Source organism: Typopeltis vanoorti, chromosome 15 (assembly GCF_054136105.1).
Source record: "Typopeltis vanoorti isolate ZY-2024b chromosome 15, IOZ_Tvanoo_1.0, whole genome shotgun sequence".
Lineage (NCBI taxonomy): Eukaryota > Metazoa > Arthropoda > Arachnida > Uropygi > Thelyphonidae > Typopeltis > Typopeltis vanoorti.
The window spans coordinates 120,640,676-120,663,064 of record NC_143563.1 but is presented as its reverse complement, the minus strand read 5'-3'; the positions used below and the strand labels follow the sequence as shown (position 1 = coordinate 120,663,064).

At 34.9% G+C, this 22,389-nt stretch overlaps 1 protein-coding gene across 5 annotated transcripts in view; it reads left to right on the top strand.

Annotated features, from left to right (window-relative positions):
- The window catches only part of LOC150099108 (protein disulfide-isomerase A5), a 953,872-nt gene that overhangs the window by 542,537 nt on the left and 388,946 nt on the right, over window positions 1–22,389 (top strand). For all 5 annotated transcript variants that reach the window (XR_016549469.1, XM_090404751.1, XM_090404750.1 and 2 more), the window contains exon 13: window positions 17,969–18,063. Coding sequence is in view for 4 of the 5 variants with exons in the window: in XM_090404751.1 (XP_090260877.1) it covers window positions 17,969–18,063 (95 nt within the window). In the remaining variant the exon portion in view is untranslated. The remainder of the gene's footprint in view (window positions 1–17,968; window positions 18,064–22,389) is intronic.

The following is a 22,389-nucleotide window of genomic DNA, read 5'->3' as shown; positions in this document are numbered from 1 at the left end:
CCAAATGATCCTATCACTAGTGTTATTAGTTGAGTGTTTGGCAAGACTAGAGTATGAATTATTTAGTTCAATATAGGATAGATATTTAAAAATACATTTTGTGTTAGCACCGGTAGTTTTTGATGTTGAGATTAGTGGCGGCTCTTGGCTTGAAATCGCGTGGGTGCTGCAACTTTTGAAATATATATAGACACTATTTCAAGCCAAGAGCCGCCACTAATCTCAACATCACAACTACCAGTTTGTGATGTTGTTTTGATTCTTGTTTTGTTTCGAGCGAAAAGGTCAATAACTTTTTCCTTGATGTTTGTGTGACTGTTGAAGAATATGTAGTTCAGTTACAGTCACTACTGTCGCAGAACTTATTTATTGAGGTTGCATTTCTGAGGTCATAATTGTCAATAACCCCAATAATATTCTAAAATAAAAACTGTAACAAATGTTATGTCTTTAATTGTAATGTCCAAATATTTAAAGAGACTGAATAAACATGATAAGCACTACGAACACTCTGCTACTGGTGCAAACTGCAATAAACAACAGTGGAACTGTGCGACAGACAGTGTCGCATTACACTAATAGCTCACATCAAGCATATGCACGTCACTATGACGTGCATATGCTTGCACACATAGCTAATACTAGCAATATGTGCCGCTAGTGTCCTTCACCCTCCTAAGTGCTACAAGATGGATTTTTATTATTTTTTATACAAAATAAGAGAATAGTATAGGATTGTTGATGATAAAATTTAATATTAGAAGTAAATATGAATAAATTAATAAATATATTTATATATATCGAGAAAAATTGGGGGTGCTGCAGTTCCTCAGTACCTATTCACGAAGCCACCCCCTGTTTGAGTTGTTTGTCCAAAATAGGTAATTTTATTAGCAGTTGTAGGAGAATTTGATATATACTCCAGGCATTTGATATGCTCCAGGCAAGAGCAGTTGCACTTTATCTTTAGAAGGAAGTAAAAGAAACTTGATTTGGTTTCTGGGTTTGCACATGACTGAAAGATGGAATTTCTTTAGGATGAGCAAAAGGTTCAAAAGTTCTCTGAATATAGAGAATACATATCCTGTGAAAGTGATCTCTCTTCTTGTAGAATTGCGACATCTGGTGCTCTTGTGTGTACTCATGGGGGGGGGGGGGACTGTTCTCCATCTGTTTGTTATTGTTGTTGTTGTTGTTTGACTCATTTCCTTCAGTCTTCCAAATCATACCTGCTAGGATAAAACAAGCTTTTAGGAAAAACACTCCCCACAAAATCCATGAAATATTAAAACCTTGTAGCTGCAACTCCCTTCAGTGCAGAGATTACAAAAAATCTGTCACCACCTCATATATCTGGGACACATCCAAAAAATTAACAAATATCCTAAGGAAATACAACCTTACACCCACCTACAGACCACATAAAAAATTGGCCTCTCTTATCTTCTTCATCAAAGACCAGCCACATCCCCTAGACATATCAGGTGACTACCAAGTCCCTTGCTGGTGCAAACTGTGTGTGTGTGTGTATGGCCTTGGACACTCATCACATGATATGCTGGAAGAAGGCCACTCTTATGCACCATAGCAAATACAAATATGAGAGACTATTTTTGGAATCCCTCAGCCCTGGGAAACTTTCCAAACCTAAACAAATTTGGGTGTATGTAACTGCCCCATATTTGGGATGCACTCGTCCTTAGATCTTCAGCCCAACAGCCAAGACCACCCAGTTTAGCCCACTGGGGGAAGGGGGCAAATTTAAGACTTTCAGTCCGACTCTGGTTGCCTATCTCCGGCCTCATTTATCTAGTATTAGTGCCTGTATGCTTTTATCATTGCTTTGTGATCCCTGCTGATGGCAATGTATCATTGCTAAAATATGGGAAGTATTAATTAACATTATTATAATTAATATATTTAGTATACATTGTTATTTGCACGTGACTGAGAGATGAAATTTCTTTAGGATGAACAAGAGGTTCAAAAGTTCTCTGAAAAATAATAGTTATGAATAGCTAACGTATAAGCCTTTCAACAAAAACTTCATTAGGGAGGGGGGCACTCTACATGGCACTTTATCCTCTGTTTGCACTCCATCTACCACTTTCTTACCACTATGCCATCTTCCACACACTAATAACATTTTTGCCTGTATTTCTTGATGATTCTCGAATTGTTTTAGTCAGGTCCTTCAGTATTTTTGGTATGGTGTGATGGATTAGACTAAACCTCCTGATAGTTTGGGTTTGTTTTGTTTTTCATTGGTACATACATACTGTATCTAGGGCATTGCAAATTGTTTGTGGATGCAGATATCTCTGAACAGAGAAAATCTATATGGCTGTGTTTTAGCATTTGATGGTCAGGTTAAGGATGTTTAAGGATCTGTTGCTTTCATTTGTGGAATTATTGTTTTTTGAAGATAGACAACCTTCATCACCAATTAAACACAACTATTACTTTGCTTACTGAGTGCCTGAAGTGGCTATTACTATATTTGATTCTCAAAGCTGGAGTTCCAGTTTCTGGCTTCCCATCCTCCCCCACATGTATAATCTACCAACATGCAATGGCACTGAGTGCCCTTCAAGGGCATTCCAAACAAATTGTGGAGATCCTGAACTCCCCATCTTTCAGAGTCCAGCCATAAAGCACTTCTGCAGGCTATTAACAAGATTATGTTCAGGACTGAACAAGTTTAATGCATTTAGAAGGCTCACTGGTACATAATCTCACTGCCATCTCATTGCTGGCATGGTTGGCCAAGTGGTGGAACCAACAGGCTGTGGGTTCAAATCCTGTCTTGAGCATGTATGTTTGTGATTGTGTTTAGTTGGGAGATGAATTTCATCACCTGGTGCTACACCAGTGACCTGGTTATTTGAGGCCCAAGGTGGTATGAAAAAGTTCCATGTTTAGATTGTAGAGCAGTATTTCCAGACTCTATTAAAATTAATAAAAATCCAAATAATATATATACAGGTAACCCTCGTATAACACGGTACTTATACAATGCGGTCTACAAATTGTAGTAACCCTTGTTGAACGCGGTTTCGATATAGGACGGTCTACAAACTCTAAAAACCCTTTATCTTTTCATATATTTTTCGAATCGCGACTTAAAATTCTAATTTTATCTTTGTTAAATTTCCGTCTGCCCGTGTTGCACATGTAGTTATAAGTATCGAATTTATATTATGGGAAATACCCTTTAGCATGCATGTAGGTCAATTGTTTGCCATATAAAGTATTTATTATTGAAAGTTGTCTTCGTTTTCTGCCCAGGAAAGTGCATTAAAAATCATAAGTGTGTTAATCTCAAGCTGAGCACTTTATTTTTTGGTGAGTTACATACAATATGTAATGCTTTTTTTTTTGAAAAAAATTTTTTTTATATAGTAATGACCACTTAGAGCACTTTTGTGATATGGTTGAAAATGAAATTAATGAATTAATTGATGGGGAAATAGATTTAAATGAGGAGGAACTATACAATTAATAGATGCCGTCGAACCAAATGGCGGGGAAAGTTCTGCCGAAGATTCTGATTGTGATGAATCCGTTAAAGAATTCAGTTTAAAGAAATTAGCAGAAGGATTGGACTTGGCAAGAAAGTTATTTTATGGATAATGATCTCTCAATGGTGTGCTCTGGAAAATTCGTGAGACAATTGGATATTTGTTTAGCTCCGTATTATGAACTTAATAAAAAATTGCAGCATAGTGGTAAGCAAGGTCTTATTACTCACTTCTTGATAACTAAACGAGCCAAAGTATGCAACGAGAATTATTCAAATTATGTCCAAGAGATTTCAAGTGATGATGTCGTGACGTTCTATTTTCATGTTATGTTCTAAATCCGCCATCTTGGTTCAAGTCACTCTTATCAATATAACAATTAATTGCAAATTGATCACCGATCCAAAAGTAGAGAAATTTATAATTATACTGCGCCACCCTATTTTTAGATTAGTCTGTACAAAATAGTAGGATCAATTCTTAATTAAGTTAGCAGTCTCCTCATTTATTTAGGCCGAATTATTTACTATTTCACTTGGGGTTCCTGCAAGATTCGAATATTTATGACCGGTGCAATAAAAAGGAATTCAGGCAAACACAATATTTAGATTAACAAAATAAAACATTTAATATATGATATATATAACAAATACAAGAATTCTGCTTTAAAAGGAAACAATGCAATTAACTTAATACATCTTGCTAAGTCACTCATGCCAATTCAATGTTCTAAACTTTCACATACAATTCACAGCTTCAAAATCACAAGCTTTCTTAACTCAAGTTAATAAAACGAAACTTCTTATTTAATTAGTCTCCACATATCCATCAGCTGTACTTAATGTTTAAATTCACAGGAAGCACTAATCAAGGTAGACAATATTCCAAGCAATCTTATTTCGGACTTTGAACTTCGAAGATATGTTAATGTTAGAATAAACAAACAAATATGACTACTCTTACCAGATACAATCTTCAATACATCAATTAATTGTGAGCACACTTATGAATTAACTTATTTACGTTAGCGGAACACATTAATAAAAATTCTCCAACGATATAACTGAACTACTGTTAATTGCGCTTCACTACTCCAAAAAAACACATCAATAAGGCACTGATATCTTTCCTTGTTTATTTTTCTCAAACTAGTTAATCTCAATATAATTCTTCTCAGGGCAACATAGAATTAAGACGTAATCCTAGACTAACTGGAACTAATCAGAATTTTCCATTGAATGTCCAGTTCTTTATTTATCCGGATACGGCATTAATTTTCCTATACAACACAGCTGACTTCACTTGCAGCTAAGTATATGATTCACTATGTTTTGGCTCACTTCTAAACACTATTCTCATGAATTTCTGCCATAGAGAACTTATAATTTTCTTCCACTTCTTTTGCTTGTATCCTACCTTCCTTCCCGCTCCCCAAAAACTTCCTCTCTCCTCTAATTCAAAATCTTTTCTTTTATATTATATCTTTCCTCTCCTTTCAGTCCGAAGGTCACGCTCTATTCGACTCGTGCTTGTTTATTTCATGCGTCTCCATAACAACGCATGAACGCAAACATTTCGCTAATGTAATACAATGCTCTACTACTACATAAGTGATTACATAACGTTAAATTTTCACAAATAAGAATAAACAGAATATTTGAGCTACTTAATCAGCTCTTTCATTACGTATACAATTATTTATAATACACTTTTCGTTACTTTACATATATATTTTAGTTATCATAAATTTCTACACATATTATTATTTAATAAATTAATAATAGGTTAAGTTTAGAACAAATATTTAAATAGTAATTCTTAATTAAGGAACAATAAATAATTTTTATACAAATTATGATTAATATATAATAAGCAATGTTAAATGTGAATGAAAAAAAATAAATTACACAACATAGTTTCATTCACAATTTAACAATGACGATATCTGGCCACTCGTAAATAAAGAACATCTATGAAATGTTAGTTTTGAAGAGAGTGATGACAATTAAAATATACACTTTAGTTTATTTTGCCTAAAACATTTATATATTATGTGCAATGAAGTTTAGGTGCAATTTATAATTTTTTATAATTTTATACTACGTATTTGTTTCAAAGTTTATTTATTTTCTTAATTTACATGAATTACCTGAATTAAATAAAAATATATTTTTAAAATAATCTTAAAAAAAAAAAAAAAAACGATTTTGGAACCTAACTTTACTTTTTCTATGTGATTTGAGTCTCGAATAATGCGATTTCTCTAACGCGTTGTCATTTTTGTGGAACCTAACATCCGCATTATACCATGGTTACCCGTGTATAAAATTAATTTTAAAAAAATAGAAAAAATTCATAGCCTACCCATGGAACAAATGTATTTGAGGTTTACAAAAAAAAGCACCCACCGGGGGGGGGGGGGTGCACATTATGGCATGCAGATGGAATACTCTCTGTATATGGGTAATGCATCTAAGAGTTTGTCTCTTCCCACAGTATGTCCACCTGCTCTTTTTCTCTTCACCTTTGAAATACTAACATGAAAATAAACTTGAATAGTGGCACTATGGTTAAAATAAACAAACCTTTCACAAAAATGCCAAAAACAATTCAAAATTCAAAATCTTACACAAAAAAATATGTATTCTCATATTTACTCATACCAACATTCATGGTATATTCTTACTAAATAGCTTACGGAAATTACAACGTACAATAGAATATACATTAAAATAAATTTTAATACACTTCCAATATTTCGGCAACGTCATGTTGCCATTATCACAAGAACTTAAATACAAGACACGTGCACGCAAGCACAACTCACAGTAAATGAGGAGCAAAGCAGGAAGCTATTCTTTCTCCTAAAAGTCCTGATGGTTCCCCCTAGCAAGCAGTGTTGGAGTCATTAAGACACTACACAACAGGGCTAAACTTATCTGTTTAAATGACAATGCCCTAACTGCAGAACTAAACCACATTCTCAAACTTTCTTAGCCAATGGCTACCCCCCAAAAAAATCCAAAAAATATTGAAACCAATAAACCACAATCCCCCTCTCCCCCTTCGCAACAAGTATTACTCGAAATCCATCACCATTCCCTATATCTGAGGCACCTCGGAAAAAATTACAAAAATCCTAAAAAAATATGACTTAACTTCTTGTTACAGACCTTATAAAAAATTGGCATCACTTATCTGCTCCACTAAAGACCAACCCCCTCCCCTTCCCCCCAAGACCTACCTGGTGTATACCACGTCCCTTGCAGCTATAAGCTGTCCTACTTTGGCCTAACAAGCAGGACAGCTAATATCAGAATTTCAGAACACAAGGACTACATCCAGTTTCACCAGTACAGCCACTCTGGTCTTGCAGACCATGCGCTGGATACCAGCCATAGAATACGGTGGAAGAAAGCCACGATAATACACTGTAGTAAATTCAAATACGAAAGGTTATTCATGGAATCAGCCTCAGCCCTAAGAAACAATCCAAACCTAAACAAATTTGGGTGCATGAGACTCCCCCAAATTTGGGAAACCTACATCAGAAGACCTTCAGCCCAATCGACCAAGAATACCAACGTTGCCCGCTAGTGGGCACCATCAGGACTTTTAGGAGAAAGAATAGCTTCCTGCTTTGTTCCTCATTTACTGTAAGTTGTGCTTGCGTGCACATGTCTTGTATTCAAGTTCCTGTGATAATGGCAACGTGACGTTGCCGAAATATTGGAAGTATATTAAAATTTATTTTAATGTATATTTTATTGTACATTGTAATTTCCTTAAGCTATTTAGTAAGAATGTATAACCAACGTCTAAGTCTTTCCACGAGAATTCATGGTATAAACACCAACTTAAATTATGTGCACCATTATCTGCAGACACCCAAACTTGATCTGTTTTTAACTGCATCCCAAATTAATACCATAACAAAAATAATCTTCTTACTTGTTAAAACTACACCTGGTATGATTTTGGTTCAATGTGGCAGTATTTGGACTTTCATCTGATCTAATATTCCTTGCCTCATTTATGTCTCATTCATCTTCTGTCTCCATCATTTCCCCCAGTTCTAAATTCCTGCATACCATATTCCCAAACAATGATGTCATCTTCCTTCCTTGATGACTTTAATATCCACAACTCTGCATAGCTCTTGTTTTTCGATTCCATTGAAAAAACTGAGAAAAAAGCAGAGATATTTGCTGAAAGCACTGACAAAGCAGATTCTTTGTCTTCCATTCAGAATTCTTTGTATCTCACTCCTCGCACCCAAAATTTTAGATCTTTTTTTAACCAGTTCTACTTTCAGGTATGCCACTGCGGTGACCAGTGCTCATGGTACAAATCACATTCTCATATGAATTTCATCTCTAGTAAAATGTTCTCATCTCTGCCATTTACACCCTCATGTGCTTAGGCACTACAGCATTGCCAACATGGATAATTTCTTCTTACAGAAATTATCCATGTTGGAAAGATGGCCTACATTCCCAACTATATTCAAAATTCCCATCCTCTAATTCAGCTATTGTTTTCCTAAAATGAGCTTAGAGTTGTCCAAGAGAAGAGAATAGCTTGAGTGACACGGGACAGAAACTCCAGTCTTATTCACTGCCTATACAGCTCATAAATACTTCTTAAACTGAGTCTGACTTTGAAAGGACTGAATGTAGAAAACTTGCCACCTGTGCCAGTGGCAATGATGGCTTCTAATCCCTTTCAAAAGCTGTTAGGTGCAAATGGTAGTATTACTATATCTCCCAAAGATAAAGTATATATCTCCTAGCATCATTCTTCTCCTAACATCTTGCAGAGATGACCAAGGCAAGTCACTTTCCTTTTTATCTAGTCCATTGCATTGCATTCCTCCTGTGCTCTTCAGCCAGTAAGATGTCAACAGACTCTTGAAAAACCTGAATAATGAAAGGGCTTTTGGTTCTGATCATATCCTAGTTGTGCTCATGCAATATGCTCCTATGATAATACCTGTCCTTTATCGTACACTATATTATACTCAGCTGGCATCTGCCCTGCAACATTAAAGTAAGCTCATGCACAGTGAATTTAAAAAAAAAAAAAAAAGTGACAGCTGCATACCAATCAAACTGTTAGCTGCAGCTCTCACCTCAATCTTCTCTTCAGTAATAGAGAAGATCGTCACTTCTTTGAGAACTGTTAACCTAACCAGTTGACCACCAAATCTCCTTCCCTACATCACCCAATTCTGGACAAATGCCATGGAGATTTCGAGAAATTTGTGCTATTATACCTTAATTTCCAAAGAATTTACAATGGTTTGGTATCGAGGGTTTCTTAGAAGATCACCAGTTTTTTCTCAGGTTGTTTACTGTGTGATTGCAGAAGTGTTCTCTCTTCATATTTTCCAATTAACCTCCCAACTGGCTGAGGTAGATGAAATAGCTAGACCATCCTAGCTTTTTTCATGGATCAAAACTTCATTGGCATTCTACTTTTTATCATGCCATTACCTCCCTCTGCCGTTAAGCCCTTTACGGCTATTTTAGAGCTATTAGTGGATTCACTGTTGGTAAGCGACCTTTGTGTCACCTGTCTTTACATGTACTGTGTTACTTGGAATTTCATTTACTGTCCTAAGATATTTGACCATTTTTTTTGCCTCACAATTGATTTATTGTGTTTCTTCCCTAAAATTGAAACGAATTTCACATGTGCAAAAATAATCAATCCTGAAATAAACCACTTATCAGCCTTTGCAATGAATCTATTTAGTAATAGTAAATTTGCTGTATTTTATTCTTCAAATCAGAATTCCCAGTAAAGAAGGGTGTCAGACAAGGCTGTGTTCTTTCTCCTACATTGTTTAACCTCTATACTGAAAATATCTTCCAGCAGTTAGAAGAATTTAAAGGAGTCAGCATAGGTGGCAGGAATATAAACAACTTAAGATTATGATACAGTACTACTAGCTGAAAATAAAAAAGATCTTCAAAACCTACTAGAAGAGATGCTGAAGCTAAGTGAAAAATATGGACTTAATTTCAACTTCAAAAAAACCAAAACCATGCTGGTAACAACAGAAAAAGAGAAAATACCCAATATAAATATTAAGATCAGAGGAAATGCTTTAGATCAAGTAGAGAGTTATATATATATTTGGGTCAACTAATTACAGAGAATGGAAACTTTGATAAGGAAATATTTAGAAGAATAGAAATTGCTAGATCAACCTTCATTAGCATGAAAAACATTCTGACCTCAAGGAAAATTCACACAAAAACAAGAATTAGGCTGTCCAAATGCTACGTATGGTCAACACTGCTATATGGAACAGAAACCTGGATAATATCAAAATATTGTGAAAATAAACTAAAAAGTCTTTGGGATGTTGATCCTGAGAAGAATTCTTAGAGTCCCATGGACTGCCAAAAAAATTAATTTAGAAATATTAGAGATGATTGGAGAAGATAGGAATCTGTTGAAAACCATTAAGAAAAGGAAAACCAGCTACCTTGACCTTGATCACATACTAAGGCATGAATCTCTACAAAAAGCACTTCCAGAAGGAATGATACAAGGAAAAAGAAGAAGAGGAAGACAAAGAACAGATTGGATGGGAAATATTAAGGACTGGACCTTTTTGTCCTATGAAGAATGCAAAAGAGAAGCACAAAACCGTACATGGTGGAAGCTTATGGTAGTCAACCTCCTGTCAGGAGATGACATCTGACAAGACAAGATTCTTCAAATCAGTGCGATGGAACAGTTGCACTGATTGTTCTTTCACTTTACTTACAATATAGAAACAATTTGTTCGCAAATTTTCAAATGTTTGCATTAAAAATATTATGTCAAATATTTATATTTTTAAATAATTTAATAATAATAATAATAATAATATTATTATTATTATTATTATTATTATTATCCAGGATATATTATGAACAACAAATGATGTTAAATTGCATTACTCAGTTTCTGATTGCAGTCTTTTTAGTATCAAAAATTTATATCCAATGATATTTTAACGGGGACTCTTCGCGTTCTTTTTTTTTTTTTTTTTTTTTTTTTTTTTGTCGGATGCACATCACAATAATATCCAGTGCATAACCACCATAGATATGTTGAAAATATAATATGAAAGATATCATATACAGAATGATTTATGCTCATTTTGAAGATGTTCCAATGCTTCTCTCCACCCCTCCATATCCTCTCCTGGAACTCAATTATATAACTACTCTGAATCTCTATAAGTTTAAAACTTCTCCAGACAGTATGCAAAATCTATTACTTCATTTTTCTGTTTTGACAAAAGAAATAAGTCAATAATTTTGTTAGCTTCTAATTTTGTACTGTTTTGTAATATTACCATGAAGCTTCTAATTTTGTACTATTTCTTTGCAATCTAAAATCAGCTGTTCTACTTTCTGCTGAAATGATTTCAAATTTTAGAAATACTATGCTATATTTTCACCATGTAAAACTGTTTATATGCATAACACACAAAAGAAAGTTCAGTATTATTATTTTTATTTCTTTTTCTTAAAAAAATATAAATATTTCTACTTCTACTGCAGCTGCTGGTTGCTATTTCTAAAATAATCTGTCTTAGAAATACTTGATAATAATCCTCTTAGCTGGAGGACAAGCTAAAGGCTTAGATTACTCTCACTACCTCTGAGAAAGTAAAAAAGAGACCGCTTCGCCAGACATCACACTACAGTGCCTCAAGCTGTAGTGCAGAATACATCAAGAATGTCGTTTCATTTTCAATTGTTGATTAGCAGACATCCTAACACAGAAATACTGACATTTCTTTTACATGCTGATACATTATTTATGCAAAAATAATTTCTTCAATTTATAATGATCAATTTCACTTTTATTATTGAACCATTATAAATTATTTGATACAATTATCTTGAAAAAGAGGATTTGAATTATTTAAAAGAAAAGGAGCATATGCGTTACATAATCTTCTTTTTTTGGATGGGAGTTATAGACCTATTCAATCTACAGATATTTCAGAGAATTTATTTTAAAAATCGTATGCAAGACATCTGTTACAAACGTAAATCACTTGGGGAACATGCCCATTAATCATCATTATCATCACAAATTCCTGATATATATCCTCAAGGGGTGTACAGGATAGCATAGTACTACATGAGCAATTACATCATTACCAACTTCTTATCTACAAATTTCCTCCAAATCAGTCTCTGTTACCTGTCAAGACTCCAACATTATCAGATCGCAGTATCTCCCATAACACAAAGCACATCTCCTTGCGGACATGTATAATGCTATGCATTAAGGGAAGGGCCACTTCTTGGTCTGGCTCCCACTGACTTGACTTCAATAAAGGTCGAAACTGGTCTACGTAGTGGCCCTTCCCTTAATGCATAGCATTATACATGTCCGCAAGGAGATGTGCTTTGCATTATGAGAGCTACTGAGACACGGAGTGATGAGAGCTTGGTCAACCTTTACTACGAGTTGCCTCAGTCCTAAAGATACTTCAGGCGCAAACTTTGTTTGCACACACTTGGATAAAGGATTAAACTAAATTTATTATAGTCTAACCAAGTGGAAAATAAACTTCCAATATCTTTTTCTAAATCCAGAATAATTTAATAATGAGGTGGTACAACTTTTGGCAACTCATATAAGTAAATATGACCTCTCCATTGCTTCTGCCTTAGTATCACCACTTCTTGGTCTGACTCCCACTGACGAGACCTCAATAAAGGTCGAAAGCAGTCTGGGTAGTGGCCCTTCCCTTAATGCATAGCATTATACATGTCCACAAGGAGATGTGCTTTGCATTATGGGAGATACTGAGACAAGGAGTGACGAGAGTTTGTTCTATCTTTACTATGACTTGCCTCAGTCCTGAAGATACTTCAAGCGCAAACTTTGTTTGCATACACTTGAATAATGGATTAAACTAAATTTATTATAGTCTAACCAAGTGGAAAATAAACTTCCCACATCTTTCTCTAAATCCAGAGTAATTTAATAATAAGATGGTACTCCTTTTGGCAACTTGTATAAGTAAACATGACCTCTCCATTGCTTCTGCCTTAGCATCACCACTTCTGGGTCTGGCTCCCACTGACGAGACCTCAATAAAGGTCGAAACTGGTCTGGGTAGTGGCCCTTCCCTTAATGCATAGCATTATATATGTCTGCAAGGAAATGTGCTTTGCATTATGGGAGATACTGAGGCAAGTAGTGATGAGAGCTTGGCCCACCTTTACTACGAGTTGCCTCAGTCCTGAAAATACTTCAGGCGTAATGCATACACTTGGATAAAGAATTAAACTAAATTTATTATTTCCTCTCTGATTCTGTTTAAGTGACCATACACCTGAGGTTAGCTCTGTTAACGCATTCCTGGATGCTGACAATGTCAAGTTCTTTCCTAATATCCTTGTTTTTAATATATTGCCATTGATTCCATGTGTTATCACCCCTAATCTTTCTCAGGATGCTCATATCTGCAGTCTCTAGTCTTTCGTCAAGGGTTTTACTTCTGACCCAGCTCTCAAATCCATAAATTAATATTGGATTTAATACTGTCTTGTATACAGCTAATTTAGTGTTTTGGCTAATTTCTTTTTTATTCCATATAAATTTATTTAGTTGACTTTCTATCATACCAGCTTTGTTGATTCTGTTGTCTATTTCCATATTTAGTTTACCATCTTCATTAAAAATCGTGCCTATGTAGCTGAAATGTTTTACTTTTTCTATAGGTTCTCCATTCACAATGCAGTTGATATTTTCATTGTCTTTGTCTTGTTATTGCTGACCTTCATTCCATATCTTTTACAATAGTTATTCACTTTAGTCAGGGAATCTTGCAGACTTGTAGCAGATTTATTTAGAAGTATAACATCGTCTGCATAAATCAAAGAGCTGAGATTGATATCTCCAATTTTGATATCAGGTTTAAGACCACTTTCCTTCATAATGTGATCCATATAGATAATGAATAACAGAGGGAATGATGTACATCTTGTCTAACACCAGATTGAACATTAACCCTTTAACTGCTGATTTTCTATTCTATTGATATGTCCCATGTGCTGAATTAATTTTGCGTAAAATTTATAAATAAAATCAATTAAAATTCTTACCTTAACTGAAGTAAGAAGTCCGGACAGCTAATGGAGACAACATATCAGCCGTTATACATAACTTCTTGCTTGCCACTTTCATGGAGTGCGCATGCTCGCCGAAGAGTTTGATGTGTGATTGACTGATAGAGATTGACTGATAGCTGATAGAGAGAGCTTTCAGTATCGAGGTAACGGAAACAACAAAAGAGTGTTTGGGTATGAGAGAACAGTGGATAAACAAGAGGAGAGTTAACAGATGCCATATTGTGACATCCCTGAAATCCCTGCAGTCACGTGGTTTATGCATCGTGCTGCATATGAATAGTTGCACTAGTTTAAAGTTTTCTCTTTAGATGGCATACAAAGACAGAAACCCAAGTCAAATAAACTTCAATTGGTTGGCAATAGATTGAGGAACCTACCCGCGAAGTTTGAATATCTTATGATTCTTTCCATGCTAAAAAATTGACTAAATATGGGAAATGCGCCAACCATACATATACGGGCTCATCAAAGCAGGTGTGTATTTCTGAGCTCATAATAATACGTGCTCAGCAGTTAAAGGGTTAAATGAGTATTACACATTGAAAGTTCAAATCGAGTTAATTAACTTGACCGTAGCAGTTAAAGGGTTAAAGCACCTTCCTGTACTCTTCCTTTAATTTTAACTGCTGACTTACAACTCAAATAAAGATTAAGTACTGCTTGATATAATGCTCCATTGACACCATATGACTGTAGTTTCGAATAGCTTCTCCCTTGGCACCTTGTCATGTGCCTTTTCTAGATGTACAAAACTTAAATACAGATCTTTGTTATATTCCCATGATTTCTCAACTATATGTCATAAAGTGAAAATCTGATCCTGACAGCCTCCATTTGGCCTGAATTCAGCTTGTTATTCACCAAGCTTCCCTTCCATAATCATTCTCAACCGTTTCTCAAGTATACTTGCATATATCTTACCAGGAACACTCAGTAGAGAAATACCTCTATAATTCTCACATTCAGTTTTATTTCCCTTTTTATATATGGGTACTATGAGAGCTCTACTGCAATCATCTGGAATTCGTCCCTCTGTCCAGGCCTTCTGAACTATACAGTGCAGCCACTGTAAGACTTTTATACCTCCATACTTGAGCATTCATTTCTGGTCGAATATCATCTTCTCCAGCTGCCTTTCCACATTTCAGACTTTTGATGGCTTTTTCTACTTCAAGTATGGATATGTATTCCTGACTGCATGCCTGGTCAGTGTTTTTTACCACTGTGCTGACATCACTGCTTGTTTAGCAGTGATTTCAGCACAGTTGTAAAAACTCCATACTTCACGGATATCTTTTTTTCTCCTGTTTTCGTGTCACCTTTATCATCTCTAATCCCTTTTACAGCACTCTTTCCTCCATTTGGGCTTAAATATTTGTGATTGTCTGTGAAAATACTAGTGGTGGTGGGCTGTAGGTGATGTTGGTGTAGTTGTGGTTCATTGTAGTTAGTGGATTGTGGAGATAGTTGTAGAGTAGATGTCCTCCCTCGATGAGTGTTTGGACTTCCTGGAGGTGTTAAGTAATAATAATAATAATAATAATTCTGTGCTTCAACAACCTACAGAATATCTTGCCACCTTCATGGTTTAGCTATTTCATAAATGCCACATATCTAAACTAGAAGAAATGTTATATCTGCTGATGTTCAAACTCTTATATAAATAATTTTTCCACATGATTTCTCTATTAGTTATAATGTAATCAATTACAGATTTTTGCCCTCTTGCATTCTCCTATGTTTTATGCAGTGATTTCTACTTTGTACAACAAGAAAAAAATCAGATAACGGAAGAACAATATGTAGTATTTTCTTTTTCGTTGGGTGAATTTACAATGTTTTTTATTTCTGTTTTGAAAAGAAAGTGCAGATGATTTCTTTCTTACTATTTTTGCCATTATAACATCTGATATAATTATAAGAGTGACATTTTGCTGTTTTTCTCCCACATGAGAAAAAGAAATAAGACGATAATATTGTTGATCCTGTTGAACTTCATTGTAGTGGAAATTTTTATTTCAAAACTTTGTTTTATATATATATATATGTATATATATATATATAAATCTCCTACACAAGAAATTTGGAACCCATTTGACATCAATGCTGTGTGTTGGCAAGGTGAAAATGTTCCCATTATTATTATTATATTATATTTTTTTATTTTTTGGTGAAATAGTCTATATTTCAATTGTAGCATGTTTTCCCGATTGATAAAAAATGATATTACACGGAAAACAGAATTTGAGTATTATGAGATAACATGAGCATATTCTGTGGACGATGAATGATAGAATATAAGCAAAAATATTGCTTGCTTTAAAATTGGAGCATAACAGCTGAACTAGCAGAAAATGATATATATCAATTTAAATCATGACCATTAATTTTTTTGTAATGACCAATTATACAGGAAAACCAAGAAGGTGAAAGTGCAAAGAACAGTAGATTACGATATAAAGAAAAAAAAATTTAGTGATACGAATAAAGAATTTCATGTTATTCTCTATAAAGCAAAGTCACCCTAGCGCATCCTACAATCCTGTGAAGTATTCTTCGAAATATGATTTTGAACAAAATTAAAAATAACGTAATCTGGAACGTTGACAGCCTTTTTTTTTTTAAATAATATTTCAAATAATTATAGTGAATTAATTTCTTTGAGAACAAAGAAAATGTTTTGTCGAGTTAGTGATTAGAAAAAATTAACAGAAAAAAAAATTTTAATGAAATTAGTTCTCCAAGATAAGGCAATATTTAAGTGAAGAAACTATGCAAGGATCTTTAATTTGTCCATGCATTAAAATTAGATTTTACAATAAAAAGAGAAAACAAAAATAAAAATAATTTCTATATTTTTAGTCTATCCAATATAATTAAGATCAATTTACCCAGTATAGAACAAGGACCTGCATTTCTTCTTATAGGCAACTGAGACGCAGCTATGAACGTGAGATAATCTGATTAAGTGTTCTTCAGCATGAGGGATTATCACATCTTCTAAATGACAAGATCGCCAAATTGCACTTCTTCTATATGTTCTTTCAACAGGTCGTCTGAATCGTATCCAGATTTAGCTGAATGTCTATAGATGCCCTGGCCGGTTGGAGGGTTAATGCAGGTGTTCTTCAGGGCTCTGTTATTTCACCCACCTTCCTTATGTACGTAAACAACCTACTCTTAATGTGACCTCAAGTTCTGTTCACAGTATTTTTGATTATAGCATATTCCACTCATTCTGCTCACACAACAAACTTTGTAACTTGAACATCTCAAGCTTGAAGGTCATCTGTGATAGGTTCCCTAAACACTGACCTCCACACCATCTTTCATTGGCACAGTAATAACCTAGTCGCATTCAGTTCTTCCAAAACGCAGTTTTTTTTTTTTTTAGAAGAAAGACTCTTTCTTCTCCTCGTACCATTGACAGTTCTCACCTTGTCAAGACTTGCCTAGCTTTCCTGGTATAATCATATCACTTCTATATCATCCTCAGCATGCAAAAAACTTTGCATTCTTTTTTGTTCAGAACATTATTTTTCTTATCCACTTACTTATTCTGTACAAATCCCAAATCTTCCCAACCTTGTAGTAGTGCTCTATACTGCTGTAACATTTGGAGTGAGGGCACCTAAAACTTCTTTAAATATTCTTGATGTTATTCAGAAGAGAGCTTTTTGATGACCTCTTCTTATGGATTCTCTTTGGCCAGTGTCATAGACAGTTTCCAGATTGTATTCTTCAACAGATATTATGTTAAATCTACAGCAGCATGAGCAACTTCCTTTTACTCCATGTGTCGAGGCTTAAGTGCTGTGAGGACATCATGTTGGAAGCTTAATGGGTTGTATACAACACTCAGAAAGAATTAAAACAGAATTTAATATTTCCTATATTTTGTCTCAGTAACTGAGACATCTCCAGGGATTACAAAAGAAAACTAATGTAACATTACACAAATAACACACAATACTAAGCCCAACCATGAAATATCCTCTAGCGCTTCATTTCTGGCCACTGAAAGTAAAATAGTTTACTCAAATGAGAAAATAAATCAGATTCGGGAATCTATACTATATTTTAGTTGATATCTTTGTTAGTGATGCCTAGGTTATTGTGCAATTTCTGGATTAGTCAGCACCTTTATGATTGTGGCCAGATGAAGGGAGAGAAAGATAATCAAATGATGCATGAATATGATCTAGAGGTATGGTTAGGTTTTTAATTCATTATGGAGTCCCACTATGGTTTGACAAATAATAATAATAAGTATATTATTCTGCTCAGGTTGCTGGAATTCTTGCTGCAGTGGATGCTACCAAAGAAAAATTAGTGACCAATCTTTATAAGGTTTCTGGTTATCCAACTTTAAAATACTTCAGGTAGGTTGTTTATTTCATGTGTGAAAAATTTTTGTGGTTTGCTTCTCTACTGATTTATTAAAAAATGTTTCACATCTTTATATAATTCTTTACAAATTTTTTTCACATAATTCTTTTTTAAATTTCTTTCACATAATTCTTTTTTAAATTTCTTGTGCACAGTTCTTTATAAAATTCTTGCCAAATCTTAACATCTATAAGAAATTTTTTATTAATCACTGATATTATTTTTTAGTGTCCTAACTTACTGAAGGTTTAAAACTTTGAAAGTAAGTAGAATTAGATGTTCAAAGGAAGTCGGAACTGTTGATGTAAATGGGCATGATCAAGATTTCCATCTGTAACAACAGTTTTATATATTTGTTCCATACACTAGAGACAGAAGAACTCATAGCCCATCAGTACTATCTGTGGAATACATCAGATGAGAAATGAGAAAGAACTTATAGTTGTTTGGGAGCACTTCATGAGAACGCTGTTCCAGAAGGTAATAGTTAGATTAAATAAAAGAGGAATAGGAAAAACAGATTTAGTGCATTTGTAGGTTCTACTGTAAAGTGATGTTTGGACAGCTGCTGCACTTCTCTTAATAAGCCTAACAAAGTGGAGGAATGATGGTTGCCAGTCAACTTCAGTGGGTAAAAGACACAGATCAGAAACAGTACATCTGTGACATAGAGGGTGAGGTTACCCTTGATGGACTGATGATTGACAAAATACTCTCCTTTGCACAGCATGAGTTGTTAGAATTAGCAGGTGGGCATGAAAAATAGTATCCTGAGAAGAAAATAATACCTTTTTTTTAGATGCAGAAGATGCTAATTGATGTGATGTGCTTATTCCAACAGAGGTTGCAGGTAAATGAAAAAGATCTGATCCTGTCTGGTGAATTTTGTATTACTTAGAGCAAAGAAAGGGGAGCTGAGATTCCTTTTGTGAGAGAATAGGGAAGATTGTGTTTTAGTGATATTAAAGGTGACCAGGTTAACCTTGTTTTCTTGAAGAAGGACAGGATGGAAATCAGTGTTTAAGGCACTTCTAGGGATGCCTCCTGAATAATACCCAGTGTGGATTGAATAGAATGAATGGAGTGTACTTCATGAGCACAGCTGTAGATAGCTTTGGTGGTGATGAAGAGTAAGTCATTTATATATAGGAAAAGAGGGTAAATTATAGAAAATAGCCCCAAGCCACTCCTGCTTTGGTAATGAAGAGAGAGAGAGCATTTCATCCATTATATACATTGAACAACTAGATAGAAGGCTGGCTACCCAATTACAGAGGGTAGTTAGCCTTCTCTCTCTCTCTCTCCCTCTCTCTCTCTCTCTAGTTTCAGTTCAACTGTCTGTAACTGGAGATATACAATTACTAAGGGTGGGAGTAAATAATGGCAATTTGCTTAGTAATCCTTCACGGCAAACGTGATTATGAGCCCTGGGAACTTCAAGAGGGAAATTACCTTGAGATGATATATTCCAGTTATGTAAGAGATATGCTAATAGGTCAGCCATGGATCTGAATTGGTGATCGCTTTCTCCATTACTTTGGAGAAGATTAAGGTGATTGCGATTGATCAGTAGTCGAATAGCAGACTTTGTCTTCCTTTGCTTAGTAATCTGGTTGAAAATAGGTTGAAAATTTGCTTGCTTCCTTGCATTGGCATAAGTGCCACTTGAGTATACAGGATTGCTGAGACTTTATATGACTGTTAACTCTGGAGCTTAACATTTGAATACAATTGTTGAGAGGTTATCAAGACCAGAGTACTTTAGTTTTCAAGTATTTTTCTCAAAAAACCACAGGAAGCATTTGCCTTGCATCTATGCGGGAATTGAGGAAAAGAGTCAGCCAGAGATTGACTTTATCTTAAGGAGTTGTAAAAGTGGTGTCATCTGGATAAGAGAGAGAGAGAGAAAAGTGGAAGTCAATAGAACTTGCATATAAATTGAAGCACTAGTCTGATCATTGAAAGAAAAAGTGGAAGTTCTAGAGATTATCACACTTGGTACCTTTTTAATGGAAGAGGACATGAAGTTGGGAGAGGTTGTTCTGTGTGGAAAGAAACTTGAACAAGATTGTGATCCAAGTAATTGGTATGCAAGATGACCTCTAAGGAGTATTTGGAAGGATCAAGGGTAGTGGAAGAATGGAGAGGCTTATCAAGAATTTGATTAGGTAGATGTATGATTTTTTGTTATATCATTACTTATAACAAACTTTTGCATTATATCCATCTTGGTCAGTGGTGTTAGAAAAGGGGAAGCCAGTTGGAGTTGTGGATATTAAGGTTACTTATGAAGATGACTTCAATATTTGGATAGCTGAATTGCAGAAGATCAAACTTCATGGATAGGATGGTGAAAAGGTTAGAGTGGTTTTCATTATTTTTAGAGATGAATGTTACAGAATGGGACAAGAAAATCTTGAGCTGGAAGAGATCAGAAGCAGTGAATTCTAAATTGGTCATTATCTGGCTGTCATTGTCAGATCTCAGAAAGGCTCATGTGGCATGCTAATGGTGAAAGGAATCATGAAATGTGTACGTTGAGCATTGAAAGTTGACTGAGGTTGATATGTCTGCAATATGGGTTTCTGTCAAGAATAGGAGGTCCTGTAAGTCTGTAATATGTAAGTTAATGTACATCATTTATATTGGTGTCCCAGATATTGGTAAAGTGCAGGTGAGAGTGCGTTTTTTGGTAGTGATTCTTTTGTATATTGTGCTTGGTTTGGCTTATTTATTGTGATTAGTTTTTAAGAAATGTCTATTTTGATGCCAGTGTCACTGTTGTTTGCAAATTTTTATTTTGGTTTTGGATTATATGAAAGGATAGAGAGAGATCATATAGCAAAGACACATGACACCTATATATATATAGAGAACAACCAGTCTCCTTGCTATAAAGTGGCCTCAATATGCCTCCCACATACAATTACTTGGCTATCCCAGGCACAGCCTGACAGAGTATGTGGCAGCATGATTATGCACCACCTGATGAGAAAGCCTCCTGACTTATTACTGATTTGTGCTGCTGACCTGTGGCAGTGCCATTATCACTGTACTTTGAAATGGATGAGGCGTTGGGTCTTGCATGTTTGGCTGTATGTAGAATGTCTTCATTACTAAAGCAATTGATGTGAAGTCAGCAGCCTCTAATACACGTAGCCTAGTTGTGAAGGTATTTCACATGCAGACTTTGTGTGTGCTTACACTTGAGTATAAGAAATTATATACTCAACAAGAAATTATATAGCATCCTGAGAAGGATGCTATATAATTTCTTGTCTAATAATTTACTTGATAACTAAGTGTAAAACCATTCTTATAACAGTATGAATGCCAGTGAGGCCAAATCAACATCTCTATTCTGCTTTTGAAGACTGTCATTTCCCTTCAACAGATCAGTGAGCTGATTCTTCCACACAACCACCAAATACAGTGCTTTGTTGGTGAATATTACATTTAGACATTCTGTATTGTTAAACTTATTTTAATAAAAACATGCAGTTAATGTACCATTTATCTATTCAACCTATTTATCTATACAACATTAAATACTAGGATCTTCTTCAACTGCAGGCAAATGGTAGAGTGATGTGGGCAAATATCAGAATGGGGAAATGGACAATGAGACTTATTTGTGCTTATGGTCCAACAGAAGGTTCTACTAAGGTAGAAGTGGAGGAATTTTTTGAGGCTTTAGAGAAAATAACTGACACAATGAAAAAGGAAAAGTTGGGGATCTAAATAGCAGAGTAGGAAATGATTGTCAGTCATACAAAAATGTTTTGGGAAAATTTGGAGAAAAGAGCAAAGCTAATAATAATGGCAAATAGCTGTTGGATTTCTGCTCAGGACATGGATTGGTTATTACTAACACAATGTTCCAACATAAAAATGTCCACAAATTCAAATGGAGAGAACAGGCAACTAATAAGAAAAGTCTCATTGACTATGTTATTGTTGATAGTGATGTTTTCTCCCTGGTGCAGGACACCAGAGTGTACAGAGGATTTGAAATTGGAAGTGATCACTATTTAGTCTTGAACAGGATAAAATTGAATTTCATATTGAAAAGAATAACATGTAAGAAAGTTTTAAAGCGAATAAAAGTTGAGCAACTCTCAGATGTGAACTGTAGACTAAAATACACAAAGATTATTGAAGAAAAAATGAAAGAGTTTGAGAACAGGAATCAAACCTTGGAGATTCATTGGCAAACTCTGAAGAAAACATTGATTGATTCTGCCAGAGAGGCATGTGGTGAGGTTGTGTGCAAGGATAAAAAAATCAGAACTCCCTGGCGGACACAGGAAGTTAAAGAG